The sequence below is a fragment of the Octopus sinensis genome, unplaced genomic scaffold, assembly GCF_006345805.1.
Source record: "Octopus sinensis unplaced genomic scaffold, ASM634580v1 Contig11457_ERROPOS106955, whole genome shotgun sequence".
Lineage (NCBI taxonomy): Eukaryota > Metazoa > Mollusca > Cephalopoda > Octopoda > Octopodidae > Octopus > Octopus sinensis.
The window spans coordinates 5,582-32,668 of record NW_021832376.1 but is presented as its reverse complement, the minus strand read 5'-3'; the positions used below and the strand labels follow the sequence as shown (position 1 = coordinate 32,668).

Here is a 27,087-nt window from a genome sequence, read left to right as displayed (position 1 = left end):
TTGACACTTATAAAAACAAATGTTAGTGTGTATATATACATATATATATGTAGTTTTTTCACTTTTTACTATTTTCTATATATTCAACCACGTGCTTTCACAAACCAACTTTCTTATATATACATATATATATACATTCACATACATATCAACTATGTTCACACAGACACACACACACACATCAGGTATATGTTATAGTGGATGATGTAAGACATCATTACTCGCATTACATCACATACATAATGTACATTATGCAAATTGTATCACTCAATATATATTGTGGAATGTGCAAATTTCTCCAAGATTGTAATTAGGTAATTATTAATTTATTAATTTATATCTACATATAAGTACACATACATACATGCATTTATATATATATAAAACTTTTAAGGTTTCTGATTGGGGCTGTTCGATTCTCCTGATCCATCTTTTCTGGAATGCCAATCTTGAGCATAGCCAAATGACAAGAGCTTCGACATCGAAGTGCAAGCATTTTCCTTTGGACAACATTTCTTTCCAGATCCTTTCATAGGAGCATCACCACTGAAAGTTAAAAGAAGATTACTTAGTTATGGACAATCGGGTGTGTAATAATAATAATAATAATAATAATAATTGTGTACAGTGCTCAGGTGCACTACAACTCATCTAAAGTGTATATATAATCAGGTGTAGTTTCGACGGATTTCGGGAAGCATGAGGGCCTTAAAGGATGCAGTGTCATGGCAGTCAACAACTGATGCAGGCAGTTTATTCCACGCTTCAGCAACCCTGAGCGTGAAAAAATGTTTCCGAAAGTCATGGGAGCTGTGCTGTTTTCTGACTTTGTAGGCATGTCCACGTGTGTTAGACACATGGAAGAACAGCTTTTTGAAATGCCTGCATTGAAGGACATACAACAAGCCGGGACAGTTATAATGTGGAAAAAAATTCTAAGTCAGTTTGTCAGAACATTGTGGTCAGTAAGTCAGTAACTTGCAGTTCTTGTTGTTTCATGTCAGCTCAACCCTAATAGAGCAGACCGGTAATCAAAGGCCATCACTATCTTGTATTTCAGTGAAACCTAGAGCTACATTATCTAACATGTATGTCCCTTAAGATGACAGACATGAATTCAGAAGATGTGGCTGCAATTCCTTGTAAGTACACAATTCAATGAGAGAGAGAGAGTGTGGTATAGTTGATGAAATATATGCTATCTTTATCTCAAAAGCCTAGGTGGGTTTTTCTTTCTCTCTCTCTCTTTCTATATATATATATATATGTGGAGGCGCAATGGACCAGTGGTTAGGGCAGCAGACTCATGGTTGTAGGATCGCAGTTTCGATTCCCAGACCGGGCATTGTGAGTGTTTATTGAGCGAAAACACCTAAAGCTCCACGAGGCTCCGGCAGGGGGTGGTGATCCCTGCTGTACCCTTTCGCCACAACTTCCTCTCACTCTTTCTTCTGTTGGCCTGCTCACTTAGCCAGCGGGGTGGCGTCATTTGAAGGCTAAAACAATGCGAAGTGCATTGTGACCAGCGATGTGTAGCAACATCTGATTGCCTGGTCGGTCACGGTGACGGTGATATATATATATATATACATATATATATATATATCATCATCATCATCGATACACCCCCTCCACACACACACACACACAAAGTAATGGGGTTCTAAATGATCTGTGCAATTAACTTGGTAACACTCCAACATAGATCAGGTAAACAGGGGACTCAGAAAGAATACACAAAAACCCCCCCCCCCCAATACATAAATACGCTTTAGCCAACCCTTGGTTCCACTTCACTTATATACACCTCCCAGTCACTTGAGTGTACAAACCCCCATCAGATTTTCTCCATTTTCTCTCCTCTCTCTCTCTCTTCTACGAAGGTACCCATGTATCTCCTTTAATCCAAGACATCTCTACCCAATTATACGCCAAACCTGACACAGTTTGGCGTAACACAAATGTATGAATGAACAGTGTGACAGGCAGATGAAACATAGTCTTAAATCACATGAGGAGAGAGTAGAGCCACAGTATTGATACGAGGAGAGAGTAAGGAGACAGCTGATATGAGGAAATAGTTGGAACAAGGAGACAGCTAGGCAGCACAGTTGATGTGAGGAGACAGTGGGAACATAAAGTAAAGAGGAGGCAACAATCTGAGTCTTGTGTTGACATCAGGAGGTAATAGAGAGGGGGAAGTTGTTGAGATGAGACAGAGTGGACACAGAATTGAGGAGACAGAGAGGAGAGTGAAGACACAAGAGCTGATGACAAAACAGTGGAGATGGAGTTGAATTAAGATGGCAATTGAGACACGAGGTTGACATGAAGACACAGTGGAGACAGAGGTGACATGTGGACATGATGGGGGGGACGACACAGGTTTAACATGAAGACACAGTGTTTATGAAGGATAGAGAAAACTGGAAACAGGAGTCACAAACCTTATTTCAGTCTGTGTTATTGGGTTTTTCCATTGCTGTGGATGTGCAGTAGCTTTCTTAATCTGCTGTGTCACAGGTAATGGTTCGGCCATCACATTTTCAATATCGTTCCCCTCTGACAACTGATCACTTACATATTCCTCTTCTCTCTCTTCAGTTTTGCTCTCCTTGGGCTCAGTTGGAGAGTAATAACCGTGAATAAATGGGTGATCATAGGTTTCAGGTTTTTTATTGAGTCCAGCTGGTTCAGTTTTCACAGGTTTCACTTCACACTCTTTGGGGCTTGAAACCTCGTAGTCTTCTTTGGTCTCACTAGACTCGGAGTGGGGTGAGGGAACAGTACTCATATATTCTGGGGCACCAAACGTCCAATTGCTTCAATAGATAATAAATAATACATAAAAATTAAGTAAAAGATTATAAAAAAATGCATAACATTTATGTATACAAGATGTAGTAACTACAAGGTTAGGGTGCTACAATAGTAATCACACGGTCACAAGTTCAAATTGTACTAGTGTCATAGAGTTAAGCCTCTGAGCAAGTCACTTAACTCTGCTTGTTACAATTTGCCTGACTGAGCAGAGACAAGCTTGATCACATCCTACTTCAGATGAATAATTAGTGATGAGAAGGGCACATCCACCAGTGAATATAATTATCAATTACAACAAATAAACCATCTTGGCCAAATAATAACATAATGTTGTGTATTTTCCTAAGATGGAAACAGTATCCTGGTGACCGGCAGGATAGTTTTGGGGAAATTTTAGAAAAAAAAAATGAAGCAAAAACAGAAGTTGGCTCTGTGGAGGAGTTATTCTCATTGAGTTAGACAACCAGGCCTGGTTATAGTATCAAGATAAAGTTGTGTCCCAACAATACAAAGCTTGAAGACATCTCTGTTTTCTAACTCAACAGAAATAAAGCCTAGAAAACAAACCAATCAGTAAAGTATCATCATCATCGTTTAACGTCCGTTTTCCATGCTGGCATGGGTTGGACGGTTCGACCGGGGTCTGGGAAGCCAGGTGGCTGCACCAGGCTCCAGTCTGATCTGCCAGTGTTTCTACAACTGGATGCCCTTCCTAACACCAACCACTCCGTGAGTGTAGTGGGTGCTTTTTACGTGCCACCAGCATAGGCGCCAGGGGAGGCTGGCAACGGCCACGATCGGTTGGCGCTTTTTACGTACCACTGGCACAGAAGCCAGTCAAGGTGACGCTAGCATTGGCCACGTTCGGGTGGTGCTTTTTACAATTTCCATTGATTTTTGATGTTGATGTATTTGACTCAATAGGTCACCTCAAGCACAGGGTCGAAACAGTGTTTCTTTACTTGCCACCTGCACAGGAGTCAGTCCAGCGGCACTGGCAACGACTGGATGCCAGTCATCGAATTTGGTTCAATTTCGATTTCACTTGCCCCAACAGGTCTTCGCAAGCAGAGTTTAGTGTCCAATGAAGGGAGGTTGGCATGGGTGCCAGTCGTCGGATGTGGTTCGATTTCGAATTCAATTTCGATTTCACTTGCCCCAACAGGTCTTCGCAAGCAGAGTTTAGTGTCCAATGAAGGGAGGTTGGCATGGGTGCCAGTCGTCGGATGTGGTTCGATTTCGAATTCAATTTCGATTTCACTTGTCTCAACAGGTTTTCGCAAACAGAGTTTTGTGTCCAAAGAAGGAAAGGTATGCATAAGTGGGCTTAGATATGTGGCCATTCTGTAGCAACATCACTGTTACTATAACGAGTTGCTATCTACGTAAATCTGAGAATCAGTAATGAGCTACTCAGCCTTCATCTTAGTTACAAATTTGTCCTTCCTCAATAAAAACAACAAACACAATTCAGAGCCAAGAGAGACTCTATATACTCACTTGTTGAACTGCTATAAATGGCAGTCAAACCTCCCTCAAACTACACGGCCCCCCATGCCGGTGGTAAGTAAAAAGCACCCACTACACTCTCGGAGTAGTTGGCGTTAGTAAGGGCATCCAGCTGTAGAAACTCTGCCAGATCAAGATTGGAGCCTGGTGTAGCCATCTGGTTCGCCCCCCCCGCCCCCGGTCAAAATCGTCCAACCCATGCCAGCATGGAAAGCAGACGTTAAACAATGATGATGATGATCTTATGTGTTACACAAACAAGGACACATCAGACAATGCCTTTGAAACATGAAAAGATAGGATGGTCATAAGTGGAACCCCTATGGTTGTAGGCGTTCTCACAGACAGAGTTAACAACAATGATGAAGAACTTACACACTCTTCTTCTTCTGGGCATCTTCTACGGCATTGTCTTCCAAATAAAACCAATTTACTCGATTATAAGGTACAGCATCTGGCTTCCCAGCAGTTTCTTCATGTTTTAACAAATCTAAAACAACAACAACAACAACAGTAAAGACAATTACAACATCACAACATAATAATAATAATAATAATAATAATAATAATAATAATAAGAAGAAGAAGAAGAAGAAGAAGAAGAAGAAGAAGAAGAAAGAAGAAGAAGAAGAAGAAGAAGAAGAAGAAGGAGGAGGAGGAGGAGGAGAAGAAGAAGAAGAAGAAGAAGAAGAAGAAGAAGAAGAAGTGAAATTGCAAGAATGTGGACTATGAGGAGAGTGTCTGTCATCCCAGTAGTTCTAGGGGCACTCAGGACACTAACAGCCAGGGTTCAAGAAATATGTCATAGAAATCGGAATTGGTACGAGAGCAGAGCAAGCCCCCAAAACTGCTCTGCTGGGGTCAGCCAGGGTTTTTAGATTGGTGCTTGGATGTTGAATGTCTCACACGATAATTAACAATCAAGTATCAAAGCTTATAATGTGTGGAAAGAGACCCTGTGAGACCTCTGACGGCAGGCTGGTATCCGTTCTCACAGAATCAACCATAGAAAACAAGGCCAAGCACTCTGAGAAGTATAATCATCATCATCATCATCATCATTTAGCGTCCGTTTTCCATGCTAGCATGGGTTGGACGGTTCAACTGGGGTCTGGGGAGCCCGAAGGCTGCACCAGGCCAGTCAGATCTGGCAGTGTTTCTACAGCTGGATGCCCTTCCTAACGCCAACCACTCCGAGAGTGTAGTGGGTGATTTTATGTGCCACCGACACAGGTGCCAGACGAGGCTGGCGAACGGCCACGCTCAGATGGTGTTTTTATGTGCCACCGACACAGGTGCCAGACGAGGCTGGCGAACGGCCACGCTCGGATGGTGTTTTTATGTGCCACCGACACAGGTGCCAGACGAGGCTGGCGAACGGCCACGCTCGGATGGTGTTTTTATGTGCCACCGACACAGGTGCCAGACGAGGCTGGCAGACGGCCACGCTCGGATGGTGTTTTTATGTGCCACCGACACAGGTGCCAGATGAGGCTGGCGGACGGCCACGATCGGATGGTGTTTGTTACGTCCCCAAAGCACGGAGGCCAGTCTATGCGGTACTGGCTACGGCCACGTTCGGATGATTTTCTTGTGTGCCACCGGCACTGGTACCACAAAGATACAAATTCCATTGATGTTCATCTATTTTGATTTGTTTTGATTTGATTAATAATAATAATAATAATGGTGGTGGTGGTGGTGGTGGCGGTGGCGATGATGATTTCCAATATAGTCCACAAGGTCGCAAATTTGGTTCGGAAGAAACTGTCACTTACATCAGCCTCCAAAATGTGACTTGTGATCCAGGAAGGGGGACAACAAGATAGCACAAGACATGGTTTCTGTTGCTCTACAGATTCTATCAAACAACTTTCTTTCTTTCTTTCTTTTACCTGTTTCAGTCATTTGACTGCGGCCATGCTGGAGCACCACCTTTTAGTCGAGCAAATCGACCCCGGGACTTATTCTTTGTAAGCCTAGTACTTATTCTATCGGTCTCTTTTTGCCGAACCGCTAAGTTACGGGGACGTAAACACACCACCATCGGTTGTCAAGTGATGTTGGAGGGACAAACACAGACACACAAACATATACACATACACACACACATACATATATATATATACGACGGGCTTCTTTCAGTTTCAGTCTACCAAATCCACTCACAAGGCTTTGGTCGGCCCAAAGCTATAGTAGAAGACACTTGTCCAAGGTACCACGCAGTGGGACTGAACCCGGAACCATGTGGTTGGTTAGCAAGCTACTTACCACACAGCCACATGATTTGGATAGAAGATGAAAGGCGGTGTCCATGACCATTTACAGGGTCTTTGAGGCTGGAGGGAGGGGTTGGAGGAAAAGACTCTTCAGACTAGAAACCTGGTATAAATATGTGCTTCAGTGTAGCCACTGTTTCCCAAACATTTTTTTTTATCTGTGGACACCCTTTCATTTCGATTTTACTCAGATGGACCTACTTATCCAATCAATGTTTAAAACTTCCTATTATATTTTTATAATTACATATTTTTAGAAATTATATATATAAAAGAAATTATTGAAATATTTTGTGTATTGTAGAGGCATAACCAAATTGTTGCAGATAATTTTATCAACAAAATCTCATATGGACCCCAGTTGAGGACCACTGATGCAGACTCTGCTAAAAGCATCCAAAGACCAGGTGACAGTTTCAAATTTGGTAATAAATTAAGTCTACAACCCAAGGGATCTTATAATACAGTTTCAATTTATTAAAAGAAATGTAATAAAGGCTTCTAACAGGGTCAATAAATAAAATAATAGAACCCAGGTCTAACCCCTGCCAGCTAGGGAACCAGATATGAAATTATGATAAACTCCAACCTAAAACACAACATAAATACACTGTTCTAGTGTAGACTTCAAAACCTTGATCAAAATCAGAGAACCAAGGTGGGGACTCTCTATGAAATTATCACAATTAGAGAACCAAGGAGAAGACATTATTAGAATCAGGGAACAAAGGTGAAGACAGTTTGTGATATCATCACCATCATCATCGTTTAACGTCCGTTCTCCATGCTAGCATGGGTTGGACGGTTCGACCGGGGATCTGGGAAGCCAGAAGGCTGCACCAGGCTCCAGTCTTATCTGGCAATGTTTCTACAGCTGGATGCCCTTCCAAACGCCAACCACTCCGTGAGTGTAGTGGGTGCTTTTTACGTGCCACCGACACAGGTGTCAGTCGAGGCGGCACTGGCTTCAGCCACGATTCGGATGGTGCTTTTTACGTGCCACCGACACGGATGTTATACGTTTCAAATTTTGGCACAAGGCCAGCAATTTCATAGGAGTGGGTAAGTTGATTACATCAACCCCAGTGAGGAACTGGTACTTGTTTTAACAAACCCATAGGGTTGGCAGAATTTGAACACAGAATGTAAAGACAGACGAAATGCTGGCATTTTGTCCAGCATGCTAACTGTTCTGCCAGCTCGCTCGCCTTAACTCTTTCGATACCAACCAGGCTGAAACCGGCTCTGGCTCGGTAGTACAAATGTCTTGTTTTCGTAGGTTTAAAATTAAAAACTTCCATCAAACCTTAGTCACAATTTATGTTCCTAACACTAGCTGAATGATAACTGAGTTATTTTACTAAATTCTTTGTTATATTTAAAATAATTGAAAGAAACACAGAGCATCTCAACAGAAATATGGTAACAAAAGGGTTAAAATATATAAAAGAGAAACAATTCTTAACCCTTTTGATACCAACCTGGCTGAAACCATCTCTTCCTCTGTAGTACAAATGTTTTGTTTTCATAAGTTTTGAATCAAAATCTTCCACCAAACCTTAGTCACAATTTATGTTCCTAACACTAGCTGAATGATAACTAAGTTATTTTACTAAATTCTTTGTTATATTTAAAGTAATTGAAAGAAACACAGAGCATCTCAACAGAAATATGGTAACAAAAGGGTTGAAATATATAATAGAGAAACAATTCTTAACCCTTTTGATACCAACCTGGCTGAAACTGGTTCTGGCTCTGTAGTACAAATGTCTTGTTTTCATAAGTTTTGAATTAAAATCTTCCACCAAACTTTAGTCACAATTTATGTTCCTAACACTAGCTGAATGATAACTAAGTTATTTTACTAAATTCTTTGTTATATTTCAAATTAATTGAAAGAAACACAGAGCATCTCAAAATAAATACAGTAATGAAAGGGTTAAGACAATCCATAATACTATCAAAACCAGGGGACCATGGAGGAAGCAGTGTATAATATTATCAAAACGAAGGAACCAAAGTGAAGGTAGTGCATGGCAATATCAGAATTAGAGAACAAAGGTGAAGACAATGTGTGACAATAACAGAATGAGAAAAATCAAAAGAAAAACAGCATGGAATATTAGAATCGGTAGTTGAAAAATGGATTGAACTTGTAACCTTTCACTCCACGTTCCTTAGCAAGCCGAACATATTTTGAATCTGAGTCTTTAAAATATGGCCTTGATGGTTTTCCGTCATACACTTGCAATCCAGGTACTTGAGACATTTGGTAAATTTACAGGTAGTTTTTCTAGATTAGATTTTTGGAATGGTGAATGATAAAATCAGACTGCAACTGAAAAGAAAAAATAATAGAGTTTTTTTTATTATTGAAAATAACTTAGTTTATACATGTTATTAAATAAAAACAGCACAGCTCCCATGACTTCAGGAAACATTTTTTCATGCTGAGAGTTGCTGAAGCATGGAACAAACTGCCAGCATCAGTTGTTGGTTGTCGGAGCACTGCATCCTTCAAAACTTCCATGCTTTCTGAAATTCACCAACACTACACCTGATTTTCTCCCCTCCATCCACACGCAGCAATTACTCTGAGCACCTTTTCAAACTCCACCTGTCTAACACCTGTGGACATGTTTACAAAGTCAGAAAACAGCACAGCTCCCATGACTTTCGGAAACATTTTTTCACGCTGAGAGTTGCCGAAGCATGGAACAAACTGCCAGCATCAGTTGTTAGTTGTCGGAGCACTGCATCCTTCAAATCTTCCATGCTTCCTGATATTCGCCAACACTACACCTGATTTTCTCCCCTCCATACACACGCAAGCATGTATCTGACTCATACATTGTTCACTTCCCAGACATTTTTACATTACTGCATGTACTTTATATGCACTTTTGACAAGTTGTGGTGCACCTGAGCACTGTATACAATAATTTCATTATTATTTTAAATGATTCATTATAAGGTTACTTGTCCTTCTCAGTAACAAATTTATCCCCACTAAATGAAAACAACATACACATCCATAGCCAAGGGTCATGCTGAAGTTAGTGAAGTGGGTATGGGTATGAATGTGATGGCGGTCCATGTTGGCAACATGTTAACATGTGGGGATTTAAAACAACTAATGTTTTCGGCAACAAACTTTCTCAAAGAAACTCTGACTTCATCTGAAGTATTAATGACTCATTCTGCTCTTTTTAATTAAGGTGTGTCTAAAACGCTTGCAGTAGAGAGAGACATTGTGAAATGTTGAATTAATAAAAGATTGTGAAGTAATCCGGTAAATCTATTTCTTTACTACCCACAAGGGGCTAAACACAGAGCGGACAAACAAGGACAGACAAACAGATTAAGTCGATTACATCGACCCCAGTGCGTAACTGGTACTTAATTTATCGACCCCGAAAGGATGAAAGGCAAAGTCGACCTCGGCGGAATTTGAACTCAGAACGTAGCGGCAGACGAAATACCTATTTCTTTACTACCCACAAGGGGCCAAACACAGAAGAGACAAACAAGGACAGACAAACGGATTAAGTCGATTACATCGACCCCAGTGCATAACTGGTACTTAATTTATCGACCCCAAAAGGATGAAAGGCAAAGTCGACCTCGGCGGAATTTGAACTCAGAACGTAGCGGCAGACGAAATACGGCCATGAAGTACCGAGTTCAAATTACAGCAAGGGACATCGTATGATAGATTGAAATTCTATAGCAGCGGCAGAGTTCTCTCAACCATTTAATGTTCAGAAAACTTGGATAAGTTTCAGCAAGACACTGTAGCAGCAGCAGGTGATAAAAGAGGGAAGAAAGCAGTAAAACAGCTTGTTAATGTGTTATTGCTAATGAGGGTGCGTGTGTGTGTGTGTGTGTGAGAGAGAGAGAGGGGGGGGAGAGCCACCAAGGAAGTTTTGAAGCAGTCACTTAACCTGTTTAAGTATAGTTGAATAAACCGCTCTAGGGAGCAGTCTATAAGTGTACGGACAGAATGTTATAGAATCTCACCTTCCATCACCAACATTACCAAAGTAAGATTGGTATATTATAATATGTATTGATTTCTAACAATAATATTGATTAGTGTCCCTTGTGTAAGACAAATATGACTAAAGGAAAAGATGTCAAAACAAAAAAAATAACAATGAGAGAAGTTGTTGTAGTATCCATAGCAACACAATAGGAGCAGACATGGCAAAAAAATTATTCTACGACTATATCCTAATTGCATGTACCTATACATAATACTATATATATATATATATATATATATTATATATATATATATGATATATATATATATATATATATATATGATGATATATATATATATATATATCATCATATTATATATATATCATAATATATATATAATGAGGAAGGGAAAATGAGGTGTGTGAGTGTCTGTGGGGTACATCTGTGCATCATTGTTGTGTCATTATGGCATGTCCTTCCTTGTGGTCTGTAATTTTAGCAGTTCAACAAATAGATCAATAAAATTGACGCCAAACTAAGTAGGTAGATATTAGTGTTGATATAAGTGACTTGACTGTTGAAGACTGTGCTTTAGTACTGTTGCAATCCAATTACTGAATCCAGCAAAAGAATAGTCTGAGGTTCCCAGAGTCCAGCATGACAACACCGACCACTGGCAAGTATTGAACTCTTTCCAGTTCTAAGATTAAATCTCTAGTCTACAAATATCTTTCCATAGAAACAATGCAGAATCAGACTGGAGCCTGGTGCAGCTCTCCGGCTTACCAGTTCCAGTCAAACCATCCAACCCATGCCAGCATGGAAAGTGGATGCTAAACGATAAGGATGATGATACACACACACACAAATGTATACTCTTTTACTTGTTTCAGTCATTTGACTGTGGCTATGCTGGAGCACCACCTTTAGTCGAGCAAATCGACCCCGGGACTTATTCTTTGTAAGCCCAGTACTTATTCTATCAGTCTCTTTTGCCGAACCGCTAAGTGACGGGGACGTAAACACACCAGCATCGGTTGTCAAGCAATGCTAGGGGGACAAACACAGACACACAAACACACACACAAACACATATATATATATATACACATATATACGACAGGCTTCTTTCAGTTTCCGTCTACCAAATCCACTCACAAGGCTTTGGTCGGCCCGGGGTTATAGCAGAAGACACTTGCCCAAGATGCCATGCAGTGGGACTGAACCTGGAACCATGTGGTTGGTTAGTAAGCTACTTACCACACAGCCACTCCTATATATATTTTTGTTTGTTTCATTCTGTATTTTTCTCAATTGTCATCCTTGTATATACTCAGTATAAGCAGATTAGAACAGTGAATAGACTAGAGGATAAATGAACAGAAGGTGGGTTATAGAGATGAATGAACAGAGAGGTGAGATGGTATTAAGAACTGGGTCAGACAGCAGGTGTAGACTCAACAAGGATACGCTAAACAAGAGACCCAAATGCAAATCTACTCAGACTCCATCACAACTCTTTACTCTTTTACTTGTTTCAGTCATTTGACTGCGGCCATGCTGGAGCACCGCCTTTAGTCGAGCAACTCGACCCCGGGACTTATTCTTTTTTTTTTTATAAGCCCAGCACTTATTCTATCGATCTCTTTTGCCGAACCGCTAAGTAACGGGGACGTAAACACACCAGCATCGGTTGTCAAGCAATGCTAGGGGGACAAACACAGACACACAAACAAACACACATACATATATATATATATATATATATATACATATATACGACAGGCTTCTTTCAGTTTCCGTCTACCAAATCCACTCACAAGGCATTGGTCGGCCCGGGGCTATAGCAGAAGACACTTGCCCAAGGTGCCACGCAGTGGGACTGAACCCGGAACCATGTGGTTGGTTAGCAAGCTACTTACCACACAGCCACTCCTGCACAAACTGTAATATTCAATTTGCTTTGCCTGTAGAGGTGAGGGCGTTTTCTTCAGTACTGTCTGTCACCAATCATTGCAACCCACCGTCATCTTTCCCCATGTCTTCTTGGATGTCCCTTTTCTATAAGTTACCCCACCCTCTCACACACACATATATTTTAATGCGTACTATACACTCGGAGTGGTTAGCGCTAGGAAGGGCATCCAGCTGTAGAAACCTTGCCAGATCAGATCGGGGCCTGGTACAGCCTCCTGGCTCGCCAGTCCCCAGTCAAACCTATTTCTTTACTACCCACAAGGGGCTAAACACAGAGGAGACAAACAAGGACAGACAGACGGATTAAGTCAATTAGATCGACCCCAGTGCGTAACTGGTACTTAATTTATCGACTCCGAAAGGATGAAAGGCAAAGTTGACCTCGGCAGAATTTGAACTCAGAATGTAGCGGCAGACGAAATACCGCTAAGCATTTCGTCAAGCGTGCTAACGATTCTGCCAGATTCTGCCAGCTCACCAGCTCGCCTTGGATGTCAAACCATCCAACCCATGCTGGCATGGAAAGTAGATGTTAAATGACGATGACGATGACGATGATGTATATAGATGTCGGATATTCTTTTGGCAAAGGATCAAAAGGTCCAGTTGCAGTTTGGGAGTAGGGGTCTATACACACATGCACTCAAACATTGTATCTTAAGAGCCTACTCCCCATACTCTTCTATCGCTACCTTTTCACAAGGAATATACCCTGATCTTTGAAAATACACTACGGTGTGACCCATCTCCAAGAAGGATTACCTGTCTCACCCTGTCAAGTGTTACCCTGTTGCACTTATTTTCAATATCTCCAAATAAGTAATATCTCTAAGGAAATAGAGATAACCATTAACTATGCCATTCTCCAACACTTTTGCATCTCTCACTTTCTCTGTCTCTGGCAGCAGCTCCAGAAAGATTATACAGAAGTCTCCCTTGTTGGTTCATATACACACATATATACATAAGACAATGAGGTGTGATTTGAAGGGAATTTTGCAGTTATTTCTATCAGTTCTAGCTACCTCTCTTTTCTCTCTTTTACTTGTTTCAGTCATTTGACTGAAGCCATGCTGGAGCACCACCTTTAATCGAGCAACTCGACCCCGGGACTTATTCTTTTGTAAGCCCAGTACTTATTCTATCGGTCTCTTTTGCCGAACTGCTAAGTGATGGGGACGTAAGCATACCACCATCGGTTGTCAAGCAATGCTAGGGGGACAAACACAGACACACAAACACATACACACACACTTATATATATATACATATATACGACAGGCTTCTTTCAGTTTCCGTCTACCAAATCCACTCACAAGGCATTGGTCGGCCCAGGGCTATAGCAGAAGACACTTGCCCAAGATGCCACGCAGTGGGACTGAACCCGGAACCATGTGGTTGGTTAGCAAGCTACTTACTACACAGCCACTCCTGTGCCTATATATATATATATATATATATAACCACGGAGTGGTTGGCGTTAGGAAGGGCATCCAGCTGTAGAAACACTGCCAGATCTGACTGGGCCTGGTACAGCCTCCTGGCTTCCCAGACCCCGGTCAAACCGTCCAATCCATGCTAGCATGGAAAACGGACGTTGAACGATGATGATGATGATGATGGCAATGGGGTGTGATTGGAAGGGAATTTTGCAGTTATTTCTATCAGTTCTAGCTACCATGTGTATATTATGATGAATGCATTTATGCGCTTCTTCAGTAGCTTATAACTGGAGAGAGATTCATTCATTGTTTCCACCAGGACTGGCCCCCATATAAATCTCTTTTGTGTTGGCTCAAACATATATAGGCGCAGGAGTGGCTGTGTGGTAAGTAGCTTGCTAACCAAACACATGGTTCCGGGTTCAGTCCCACTGCGTGGCATCTTGGGCAAGTGTCTTCTGCTATAGCCCCGGGCTGACCAATGCCTTGTGAGTGGATTTAGTAGACGGAAACTGAAAGAAGCCTGTCGTATATATGTATATATATATGTATGTGTGTATGTGCGTGTGTGTTTGTGTGTCTGTGTTTGTCCCCCAAGCATTGCTTGACAACCGATGCTGGTGTGTTTACGTCCCCGTCACTTAGCGGTTCGGCAAAAAGAGACCGATAGAATAAGTACTGGGCTTACAAAGAACAAGTCCCGAGGTCGATTTGCTCGACTAAAGGCGGTGCTCCAGCATGGCCGCAGTCAAATGACTGAAACAAGTAAAAGATAAAAGATAAAAAGATATGTATGTATGTGAATAATACACAAGACTGAAAAGAGTGGTCAGAGGGAGATTTCAGTTATTTTAACCCAGGTCTGTTCTCTATAGATTCAGCAGAAGTGAACAAGATGGATTCAATAACTGTAGGATAATTGCCAAACTTCTGCACTCGTATTTGGAGATCTTACTTGGGTTTAATGATGTTGATAATAAAGTAATGCTATTTTTGTGCGAATATTTTTTATGAATTACATTATTATTTAATCAGGGTAGGAAAGATAGCAATAATCACTCCAGTCAAGGCTAGTAGAGACCTGACCTGAAAGCTTGTAACAAAATGGACATAGCTAGAGTAATGCAAAGACCAGAGTTGCTTTTATATGCTTGTCTAGACCAGGGGTTCTCAACCATTTTTTTTATCTATGGACCCCTTTGTTTGCTATTTTATTCTGGTGGACCCCCCCCCCCTAGCCATTTGATGTTTAAAAACTAGTTTTATAGAAACTTCTTCCAAAATTCCTATTTTGTTTCCCACACATTAACTTGTGCAGGTTGAATTATGTAAAATGTTAGAGAAAGAAACCCAGCTGTTTCTTGAAATACATACTAATACATACATCATCATCGTTTAACGTCCGTTTTCCATGCTGGCATGGGTTGGACGGTTCGACCGGGGTCTGGGAAGCCAGGAGGCTGCACCAGGTTCCAATCTGATCTGGCAGTTTTTCTACAGCTGGATGCCCTTCCTAAATCCAACCACTCCGCGAGTGTAGTGGGTGCTTTTTACATGCCACCGGCACAGATGCCAGGGGCGTCTGGCAGTGGCCACGATCAGTTGGTGCTTTTAATGTGCCACCAGCACGGAAAAAATTTTTTCAAGGATACTTAAAATACTATTGTGGATCCTGAAGTTCCTATTTTGCAGTATGACCCCCCCCAAAAAAAAAATTTCTATGGACCTTGGTTAAGAACCACTGGTCTAGATCAAGGGTTCTTAACCATTTTTTATATATGTGTTAGGAAGGTCATCCAGCTGTAGAAACTCTGCCAGATCAAATTGGAGCCTGGTGCAGCCATCGGGTTCACCAGTCCTCAGTTAAATCGTCTAACCCATGGAAAGCGGACGTTAAACGATGATGATGATGATGATGATGATGGACCCTTTGATTCCTATTTTATGCTACTAAATCTCCATAATTATTTGATGTTTAAAAAATCCTATTATATTTTTATAATTAAATATTGTTAAAATATTTCATGAATTGTAGAAGTATACCTAGTTTATTGCATCTAAATTTTAACAACAAAATCTTATGTGGACCTCCATAATGTTGCTAAGATGATGTTGCAGATGTGCATAGACTAAGTGGGTGTGACATTGTTGTTAGGATGATGTTGTGAAGTGTTGTGAAGTGTTGTTGCTGTGTCTAGACAGAGTGGGAGACAGTGTTGTTAAGATGGTGTTGGAGTTGTTTTTTAAGGTATTGTAGATGTACCTGGGCTCTGCAAGAGAGACACAGTATTGGTAGGATGATGTTGTTGTGTTCTGTGGTATTCGATGTGGAGAGGTGGAGAAAAGTGTGTGAAAATGGTACCGTGAAGTATTTTAGACGTGTCTGAATTGTGCAAGAGCTGGTATTGTTTGAATGGTGTTGGAGTTTAGTTCTTGTGAGTTGTAGACGTCTGGATAGAAAGAGGAAGTGTTATCAGGATGTTGTGGCCATGTGATGTAGTTGTCTTTGAGGATGACGAAATGGTGTTATGAGGCGTTGTGGACATGTCTGGTTATATACGTGGTCCAGAGTGTGAGTATTCTGTATATATGGGTTGTGGTGTATATTTGGTATGGGTTGCATATGGTGTGTGTGTGTTTATGGTATGGTATAGGCGACGAACTGGCAGAAACGTTAGCACGTGGGCAAAATGCGTAGCCGTTACGTTCTGAGTTCAAATTCCGCCAAGGTTGACTCTGCCTTTCATCATTTCAGCGTCGATTAGATAAGTACCAGTTATGTACTGGGGTCGATATAATCGACTTAATCTGTTTGTCTCTCCTTGTTTGTCCTCTCTGTGTTTAGCCCCTTGTGGGTAGTAAAGAAATAGGTATGGTTTACATGCAGGATTGGGCACAAGTTCTACAAGTGCTCAATATGTATGGCACACAGGCTTATCTGTACATGGTGTGTCTGACGCATGTATGTGCATGTGTGCATCTGTTTTTATATGGTGCACATGTATCAATGGTGTATATTTGACGTGTGTGTATGTGTGTGTGTGTGAGATGCACACATGTATGTATGGTGCCCACATTTCATATATGTAAATCATCATCATCATCATCATCATCATCGTTTAACGTCTGCTTTCCATGCTAGCATGGGTTGGACGAGTAAATTGGTTTTATTTGGAAGACAATGCTGCAGAAGATGCCCAGAAGAAGAAGAGTGTGTAAGTTCTTCATCATTGTTGTTAACTCTGTCTGTGAGAACACCTACAGCCATAGGGGTTCCACTTATGACCATCCTATCTTTTCATGTTTCAAAGGCATTGTCTGATGTGTCCTTGTTTGTGTAACACATAAGATCATCATCATCATCATCATCGTTTAACGTCTGCTTTCCATGCTGGCATGGGTTGGACGATTTTGACTGGGGGGGGGCTGGCAAACCAGATGGCTGCACCAGGCTCCAGTCTTGATCTGGCAGAATTTCTACAGCTGGATGCCCTTCTTAACGTCAACCACTCCGAGAGTTTAGTGGGTGCTTTTATGTGCCACCGTCACAGGGGCCAGTCAGGCGGTACTGGCAATGACCTCGCTCAAATCTTTTTACACATGCCACCGGCACAGGTGCCAATAAGGCGATGCTGGTAACAATCACGCTCAAATGGTGCCCTTTTACATGCCACTGGCACGGAAGCCGGTTAGCAATGATCACACTCATATGGTGCTCTTTGCACCCTGCTAGCACGGATGCCAGTGATCGAATTTGATTTTGATTTTGATATTTGATTTTGATTTCACTTGCCTCAACAGGTCTTCGCAAGCAGAGTTTTAGTGTCGAAAGAAGGAAAAAAATGGGTGTGAATTATTTGCATGTGTCTGTGCACGCATTTTCAAAGTGTGTATATGTATGTATGGTGTACATATTACATGTATTGTGTGTGTGTGTGTGAAACCCAGTGTGAAATACTAATCCAGTAATCCTATAGATATAGATGCAGATACTCACAACACATACACACAAGCATAATACAGACACACTGCACACATACATGACCAGATACACGTAGGCATACGTAACAAGCGAACAAAGAAACATATGAGCAGCGGAAGATCTATGCAATCTATGAAATAGCAGCTAAATCTCTCACAAATCACAGCCTACCGTCCTGAACAAAGAGGAACACATTAGATAACGTAACGTCAGATATGCCAATAGCTAAAAGTTAAGAGGGACTGGTCATGGATGGAACACTGTTCGTTATAGACCTGTTCAATCAACAACTGCTCTCCAGTCAAACAACATACGCATATACAAAAGAGGATTCAGAACAATACTCGAGAGAATAGACAGCCATACACAATAGTGATAATATACACAAATATACAAGAGATAATAGACACACATACAAGATATACATACACATATATATATATATATACACACACACACACACACACACACACATATATATATATATATATATATACAGAGAGAGAGAGAGAGAATGATCCCAGATGACTTTACTGTTTTGAATTGAAATATATACTAAATGACTAATTGCTAATTAGGTTTATCTGAAAGAAAATGCCAAATTTTGTTCTAAATTATTTCAGTTATTTGAAGAAACAAACCTAACAGTATTTGTGCCACATTGTATTTTAGTTCATCTGTTGTTTCATTACACAACATTTGGTTCTATGCTGCAATAAAGAATAAGTTTTTGGAGAATAGTTCATCATCATCATCATCATCATCATAGTCGTTTAATGTCTGCTTTCGATGTTGGCATGGGTTGGACGATTTGACTGAGGACTGGTGAATCAGATGGCTGCACCAGGCTCCAATTTGATTTGGCAGAGTTTCTACAGCTGGATGCGCTTCCTAATGCCAACCACTCCGAGAGTGTAGTGGGTGCTTTTACATACCACTGGCACGAGGGCCAGTCATCTCTCTTGCACACCACATTTGATGCTTCTTAGGTCCAACTTTTCTCTCAAGGTACTTACACTCTGTCAAGTATGCACACTGACATTACACATCTACCAAGGTACGGTCAACTCGGATAGCTGGTCCCTCTGTTGGGTCGACATTCGGCAGACTCTCTTTCTCCCATTCCTTTTCTTTATCGTGCAACCTGGCAAAATCTGTTTTTTAAATTTTATCTTTCACTTATTTCAGTCCTTAGATTGCGGTCATGCTGGGGCACTGCCTTGAAGAATTTTCGTCGACTGAATTGATCTCAGTACATTTTCTAAGCCTGGAACTTATTCTATTGTTCTCTTTTGCTGAACTGCTAAGTTACAGGGACATAAACACAACACCAGTGGTGGTAGTGGTGGTGAAACAAACAATGACACACACACATATATACAACGGGCTTCTTTTAGTTTCTGCCTACCAAATCCACTCACAAGGCTATAATAAAGGCACATGCCCAAGGTGCCTCATAGTGGGATTGAACCTGGAACTAAGTGGTTGGGAAGCAAACTTCTTACCACACAGCCGTGCCCGTGCCTCTTTTATCAGTCACATACAAACTTCAAACCTTTCAGATCTTTTATGGTGTTAGTAAAAATAGAAAATTTGAGTCAGTCTTAAAAATAAAAAAAAGGTCTGAGTTCAGGTGCTGCTAGGTCCACTTTGCCTTTCATCTTTTCCGGGGTTGACAAAGTAAGCATCAGCTGAGTACGAGAATCAATGTACTCAACTTACCCCTTCCTTGAAATTGCTGGCCTTGTGCCAAAATTTGAAACCAATAGTACAAATGCTGTTTCATTTAATCTCCCCGGACACTTTTACCCTTTTACTTGTTTCAGTCATATGGCCGTGGCCATGCTGGAGCACCGCCTTTAGTCGAGCAAATCGACCCCCAGGACTTATTCTATCGGTCTCTTTCGCCGAACCGCTAAGTTACGGGGATGTAAACACACCAGCATCGGTTGTCAAGCGATGTTGGAGGTGGGGGACAAACACAGACACACAAACATATACACACACATCCATATATATATATATATATATATATACATATATATATATATATATACATATATACAACGGGCCTACAGCTATAGCCTACAACAGGATTGAAAAGTGCTGCGTCTTTAAAAGTGCCACCCGGGGTGGACCTCCCCTGACCACCACCCCCCAGCTACGCTAGTGTCTAGTGTCTTGGGCAAGTGTCTTCTACTACAGACTCAGGCCAACTGAAGCTTTGTGAGTAGATCTGACAGATGAAAAATGAAAGAATATGTGTGTGCGAGTGTACATGTGAGAGAGAGGAAAGAGGGGAAGAGAGAAGGGGAGGGAGAAAGAGAGGGAGGGAGGGAGAGAGCGTGTGTGCACATGTGCACCCTTTTGCAGACATTACGTGATGGTTGTATCGATCATCATCATCATCATCGAATGAGCAAAGGACATGTCTAGCTATGGGAGAATATCACCTTGCTTGGAAGCAGTTAAGGATTAGCAGCAGGAAGAGCATCCTGCTATAGAAGTATGCCTCAACAAATTCCATCTGACCCATGCAAGCATGGAAAAACGGACGTCAAATGATATGATGATGATATATATATATATATAAACATTGCTTGACAACCGATGCTGGTGTGTTTATGCCCCGTCACTTAGCGGTTCGGCAAAAGAGACCGATAGAATAAGTACTGGGCTTACAAAGAATAAGTCCCGGGGTCGAGTTGCTCAATTAAAGGCGGTGCCCCAGCATGGCTGCAGTCAAATGACTGAAACAATTAAAAAAAAAAATATCATTATCATCATCATCATTTAATGTCCGCTTTCCATGCTGGGTTAGACAATTTGATTGAGGACTGGCGAACCAGATGGCTGCACCAGGCTCCAATCTTGATCTGCCAGAGTTTCTACAGCTGGATGCCCTTCCTAACGCCAACCACTCCAAGAGTGTAGTGGGTGCTTTTACGTGCCACCAGCACGGGGGCCAGTCAGGCGGTACTGGCAACGGCCACGAAAAAAATCGTGTTTTTTTTATGTGTCACCTGCACACCAGCACAAGTAAGGCGACACTGGTAATGAACACGCACGAATGGTGCTTTTACATGCCACCGGTACGAGGGCCAGTCAGGAGTTACTGGCAACAGCCATGCTCAAATGGTGTTTTTTACATGCCACCTGCACAGGAGTCAGTCCAGCTGCACTGGCAATGACCTCGCTCGAATGTCTTTTCACGTGCCACAGACACAAGTGCCAGTAAGGAAATGCTGGTAACAATCACGCTTGAATGGTGAGTTTTACATGCCACTGGCACGATTGCCAGTCAGCTGCTCTAGCAACGATCACAGTCGCATGGTGCTCTTAGCGCTCCACTAGCATGGATGCCAGTCATCGAATTTGATTTCGACTTCACTTGCCTCAACAGGTCTTTGCAAGCAGATTTTAGTGTCCAATGAAGGAAAGGTATGCATAAGTGGGCTGGTTACACCCCTGGCATAGGCCACAGGTTATGGTCTCACTTGGCTTGCTGGGTCTTCTCAAGCACAGCATATTTCCAAAGGTCTCGGTCACTAGTCATTGCCTCGGTGAGGTTCAATGTTCGAAGGTCATGCTTCACCACCTTATCCCAGGTCTTCCTGGGTCTACCTCTTCCACAGATTCCCTCAACCGCTAGGGTGTGGCACATTTTCACACAGCTATCCTCATCCATTCTTGCCACATGACTATACCAGTGCAGTCGTCTCTCTTGCACACCACAACTGATGCTTCTTAGGTCCAACTTTTCACTCAAGGTACTTACACTCTGTCAAGTATGCACACTGACATTACACATCCATCAGAGCATACTGGCTTCATTCCTTGCAAGTTTACGCATGTCCTCACCAGTCACGGCCCATGTTTTACTGCCATGTAGCATGGCTGTTCATACACATGCATCATACGTCTATCTTTTACTCTGAGCGAGAGGCCCTTTGTCACCACCAGAGGCAAGAGCTCTCTGAAGTTTGCCCAGGCTATTCTTATTCTAACAGCTACACTTTCAGCGCACCCTTCCCCGCTACTGACTTGGTCACCTAGGTAACGGAAGCTATATATATTATATATATATATATAAAAGTACATAATAATAAAAATAGTGGTTTTTCTCTAATTTATATATATTATATATTTATTTTGGGAAATTTGATTTAATACTAAATTGAATTTTTCCCTGTAAGTTTGGAGTTATACTCCCTAATATTATTATTTTTATATATATATATATCATCGTATTATCTCTGTGTGCGTGTATGTATGTATATATGTGTGTGTATATAGGTATATGTACATATATATATATACACATATATATATATACATATATATACACACATATATATATACATATATACATACATACATACACGCACACAGAGATAATATGATGATATATATATATATATATATATATATATAAATAATAATATTATGGAGTATAACTCCAAACTTACAGGTAAAAATTCAATTTAGTATTAAATCAAATTTCCCAAAATAAATATATAATATATATAAATTAGAGAAAAACCACTATTTTTATTATTATGGACTTTTACTATTATGTTTTATTATTATGTACTTTTTGTGATCTAGATATGTTTTATCATATATTTTATTTTTTCTATATGGTATGAGCTAAGTCTATCATTGTTTGAATGACATAATAGTGGTTTTTGTCTAATTTATATATATATATATATAGGTTATGAGAGGTAATGATGTCATTGAGACCCAAAGATGTCAGGTAATGCTAAGTAAGTGTTACGGACAGACCATAGTTAAGTTCCAGGTTCGGTGATTTTGCGAATAAGGGGTTCAACGTTGGTTATATGTCAGTGTGTGTATATAAAAAATATTTTTGCGTAATAAGATAAAAAGCCAAGGCTGTGTAGATTTTAGAATATTTATAGATAGAAGGTCTTACAGCTGTTTCCAGGATATTTATTATATCCCTTCATCAGAGACAGTATGAGAGGATGGTTAAGTAATAGTTAATTTAGATAGGATACAAAATAGAGAGTGAGGTGGAGGAAAGAAAATAGATGTGAGATGTGTAGGGATATTGTATTTGTAGTTCCATTAAAAAAATATTTTTATGCAGAATGGTATATATATATATATATATATTTTTTTTTTTACATGTTTCAGTCATTTTGACTGTGGCCATGCTGGTGCACCGCCTTTAATCAAGCATCTCGACCCCGGGACTTATTCTTTGTAAGCCCAGTACTTATTCTATCGGTCTCTTTTGCCGAACCGCTAAGTGACGGGGACATAAATACAACAGCATCGGTTGTCAAGCAATGCTAGGGGGACAAACACAGACACACAAACATATACACACACACTTATATATATATATATATATATACATATATACGACGGGCTTCTTTCAGTTTCCATCTACCAAATCCACTCACAAGGCATTGGTCGGCCTGAGGCTATAGCAGAAGACACTTGCCCAAGATGCCTCACAGTGGACTGAACCCGGAACCATGTGGTTGGTTAGCAAGCTACTTACCACACAGCCACTCCTGCGCCTATATATAAGATTCCAATACCATATGAGTAAAATCCAATAGTATTTAAAATTGGTCATATGTATATAGTAGACGTGTGTATATATATATATATATTATATATATATATATACAATTCCACGCTGCAATTGTTTTATATATATATGTGTGTGTGTGTATACAGTGAAGATATATGCATCTGAAACAAGGAATATTCTTTATGTTGCAGATCTCGTTTCTGTTTGTTTTTTTCCGTTGTTCGAAAAAAGTTCGTTTCTATGTTTTTTTGTTTTCGTTTCTCATTGTGTTCAACGCGTTTTTGATGTCCTGTACCCATATGTGCATGTCTATACACATATATATATATATGCATATATCTATATATATATATACATATATATATATATACATATATATATATATGAGTAATACACATATATAATACACACATATATATATATATAATATATATATTATATATTATATATATATATACATATATATATATGAGTAATACACATATATAATACACACACACATATAATATATATATATATATATATATATATATATATATATATATATATATATATATATATATATGAGTAATACACATATATAATACATTACCACAGAAAACATGAACAGACACATACACAACAACAACACACTCAAATCGAGACACAACACAGACGTAACCCTATACACATATACAAGTGTAAGTAAAATTGCGCATGAACACACTTGTGTAATGAGATTCGAACACGCACAAAGGTGAGAGGCGTAGCCACACTCGCAGGTATTTGCGTATAATATGCAGGTGTAGCCGCACCCGTATATACGCATGTTGATAAGTAAAATTATAACCACACTCACAGATATGTACGTTTGTAAAAAAACTTAACCGAACATGCAGATAACACACGTATACACATATTCGTAAGCGTACACAGATATACAGGTGTGAATACTCTTGTACTTGAATACATACACAGATTTAACCCCACTCGCACATATACATACATTCAGGAAGGAACTAACAAACTCGCACGTATACAGGTGTAGGGTGGGAAATTACTTTGTATATCCCATTGGCAACAAAAAACAGGGAAAGTTAGAATGCAGTGCATTATGATACAGAGAAGGGGGTTATCATTGACCGAATTTAATCTGATGATAGAGGTCTGAAGGCCGGCGATACGGCATCTCCGGTACTGCAGTTTGGGTTTATCTTACATGCAGCGAAGCACCTACACCTAGTCCGGTGACAGTCAAATTGATGATAGTGGTCACAAGTCTTCATATGAGGATAAATATTTTGATGGTGGCAGTGGTAATGAAGCTGTTGATTAAATATGACTCCAATACCTGGAAGTAGGGATTGAATTCCCAGGAGAGTTGCACACCCAGTGAAGATGGTAAATTTCCTTTATGATAATTCTATTCTTGAAATATCACGGTATATTCTGGCCGTGAGAAAGGGCTATGACAGTTCGAAGTTGTAAAACGATTATGTATGGGAATGGCTTAAACGTTCTTATCCGAACTGCCCTGCACGGATTCCAGATATAAACTTCGCATTTAAGTGATCTGAATTAAAACTTCCCATCAAAATTCCATCTTCACCTATGTTCTAAACACCAGTTAATAATTGCATTTATTTTCTTAAATTCTTTGTTATTTTCCGAATTAATAGCCACAAAAGCAATATATTTCAATTAGTGATGCCAGTGTAGTAGGTTTTGTCATCATAACCCGTGACAACCACCACCATACCCCTACTGCGACACACACTGGCAGAGTATGAGATGAACCTCTAAATGGTTGACTCCACTTGATACGGATAGCAACCAAATCTCCCTCAAATAACACTCTACCGTTTATGAAAAGGGGCACACGTTCGTTAATGTGATTCTTAGTTGCTAGGGCAGGGAAAAGAGACGGGGTGGTTACGCTCGTTTGACTGAGCATAGGTCTGCTCGATTAGAGGTGACACGGGCCTAAACCGACAACCGTTATTTACAACCCTACTACTGCATAAGCTCAGGACATGATTGGACATGATTCCTGGACCTTTAAACATGATTTAACAAGTGACGGGAGAGAAGAAAGACATCAATCAGCCTGTCTGTCACCAACGAGATTTTGAATTTAAAAACTTAAAAGTCCCTAACTAAATGCCACTATGTATTTATTTAGTCCTACGTCGTACCAAATTCTGCCATTAACCCCACTTAGGGTCCAAATTATTTCAACACAGGGCTAACGATTTTTGAGGAAAAGGGGGACTCGTCGGTTACATCGACTGTAGCCTTTATATTTCTTCGTTTTATCAAACCCCGGAAAGCGAAACTAAGTAACGCAAAACGTTTTCTTCGACGCTCAAACGATTCTTCCAATGCAGAAATGGTTTCTCACAAAAAACCGTAACCTTTGGAAGGGGGGGGGGGGGGGGCTGTAGTCGATCACATTCGATACGGATTTGATACTTTATATTATTGATATGATATCGAAAGGGAAAGTCGTCGACTTCGATATCACTTGAACTCGCAATGCAAAGGGACTTATTTCAGTCCCTACCGATTCTGCCAATAAATGAGAATATTTACATTTTAATTTGGCGTTTCTTTTTTTTTTTTTTCTTCGTATTATTATGTATTATGAATTAGGGGACAATATTATTAGGGATTTCATAAAATACATTGAGGATGACGACGACGATGAATGATATGAATGATAGTGTTGATGATGGTGATGATGATGATGGTGGTGATGATGATGGTGGTGGTGATGATGGTGGTGGTGGTGATGATGGTGGTGGTGATGGTGGTGGTGGTGGTGATGATGGTGGTGGTGGTGATGATGGTGGTGGTGATGGTGGTGGTGATACCGATGGAAGTAATGATGGAGAAGGTGGTGGTGGTAATTGTAATGATTTTAGGGGGTAAAAATGACCAACAGGTTTGAAGCCGAGAGCGGAGTGAGACTTAAGTTTACAAGATGTAGTAGCGTACTTATATATATTACTGGTACTAATGTGTCATTTCATGTCTGAATGGTGACTGATAATAATAATAATAGTGTAGTAGCGGCAGTAGTAAAGTACTACTGATGCAGCAAAGGCGGTAGTAGTAGACATGGTGATCAATGCGGTGGTGGTGGTGGCGGCGGTGGTGGAGGCGGCGGCGGTGAATTGATAGTAGCGGGGTGGAGATGGTGGTGATGGTGGTGGTGGCGGCGGTGAAGGTGGATAGATAGTAGCGGGGTGGCGGTGGTGATGGTGGTGGTGGTGGCGGCGATGGTAGCTGCCGTAATAACACAGACTGGTGTGCGTACATAGGATGGCGGTGATGATGGTGAGAATACCCCTAATGTTAATGCCGGTGATGATTGTGTTAATGTCAGCAACAGTTAGGAAGATAACAAGATACAAACTGTCCTTACCTCGTCATTCGAATCATCGGCGTTTGCCGTTCATTGCAGCTCCTGCTGATGTGGGAGAGTGAGTAGCGGTGAGAGGTGAAAGAGGGAAGAGGGCAGAGAGAGAGAGATAT

General features: G+C 40.7%; 1 protein-coding gene across 1 annotated transcript; it reads right to left on the bottom strand.

Moving 5' to 3' along the window:
- Positions 1–306: 306 nt before the first annotated feature.
- On the bottom strand, positions 307–27,087 carry LOC115228949. The gene is made up of 5 exons (XM_029799393.2): positions 26,978–27,087; positions 8,772–8,949; positions 4,708–4,822; positions 2,448–2,822; positions 307–546 (listed from the first exon to the last, which is right to left on the bottom strand). Exons 2-5 carry the CDS (start codon positions 8,878–8,880, stop codon positions 390–392), a joined length of 756 nt encoding a protein of 251 aa, XP_029655253.1. The 5' UTR covers positions 8,881–8,949; positions 26,978–27,087; the 3' UTR covers positions 307–389.

Coding starts and splice junctions, on each gene's coding strand:
- LOC115228949 (XM_029799393.2), bottom strand. CDS start 8,880: ATGTCTCAAGTACCTGGATTGCAAGTGTATGACGGAAAACCATCAAGG. Junction 4,823..8,771: donor TAAGGAACGTGGAGTGAAAG/GTTACAAGTTCA, acceptor TTGTTGTTTTAG/ATTTGTTAAAACATGAAGAA. Junction 547..2,447: donor ATAACACAGACTGAAATAAG/GTTTGTGACTCC, acceptor TTTAACTTTCAG/TGGTGATGCTCCTATGAAAG.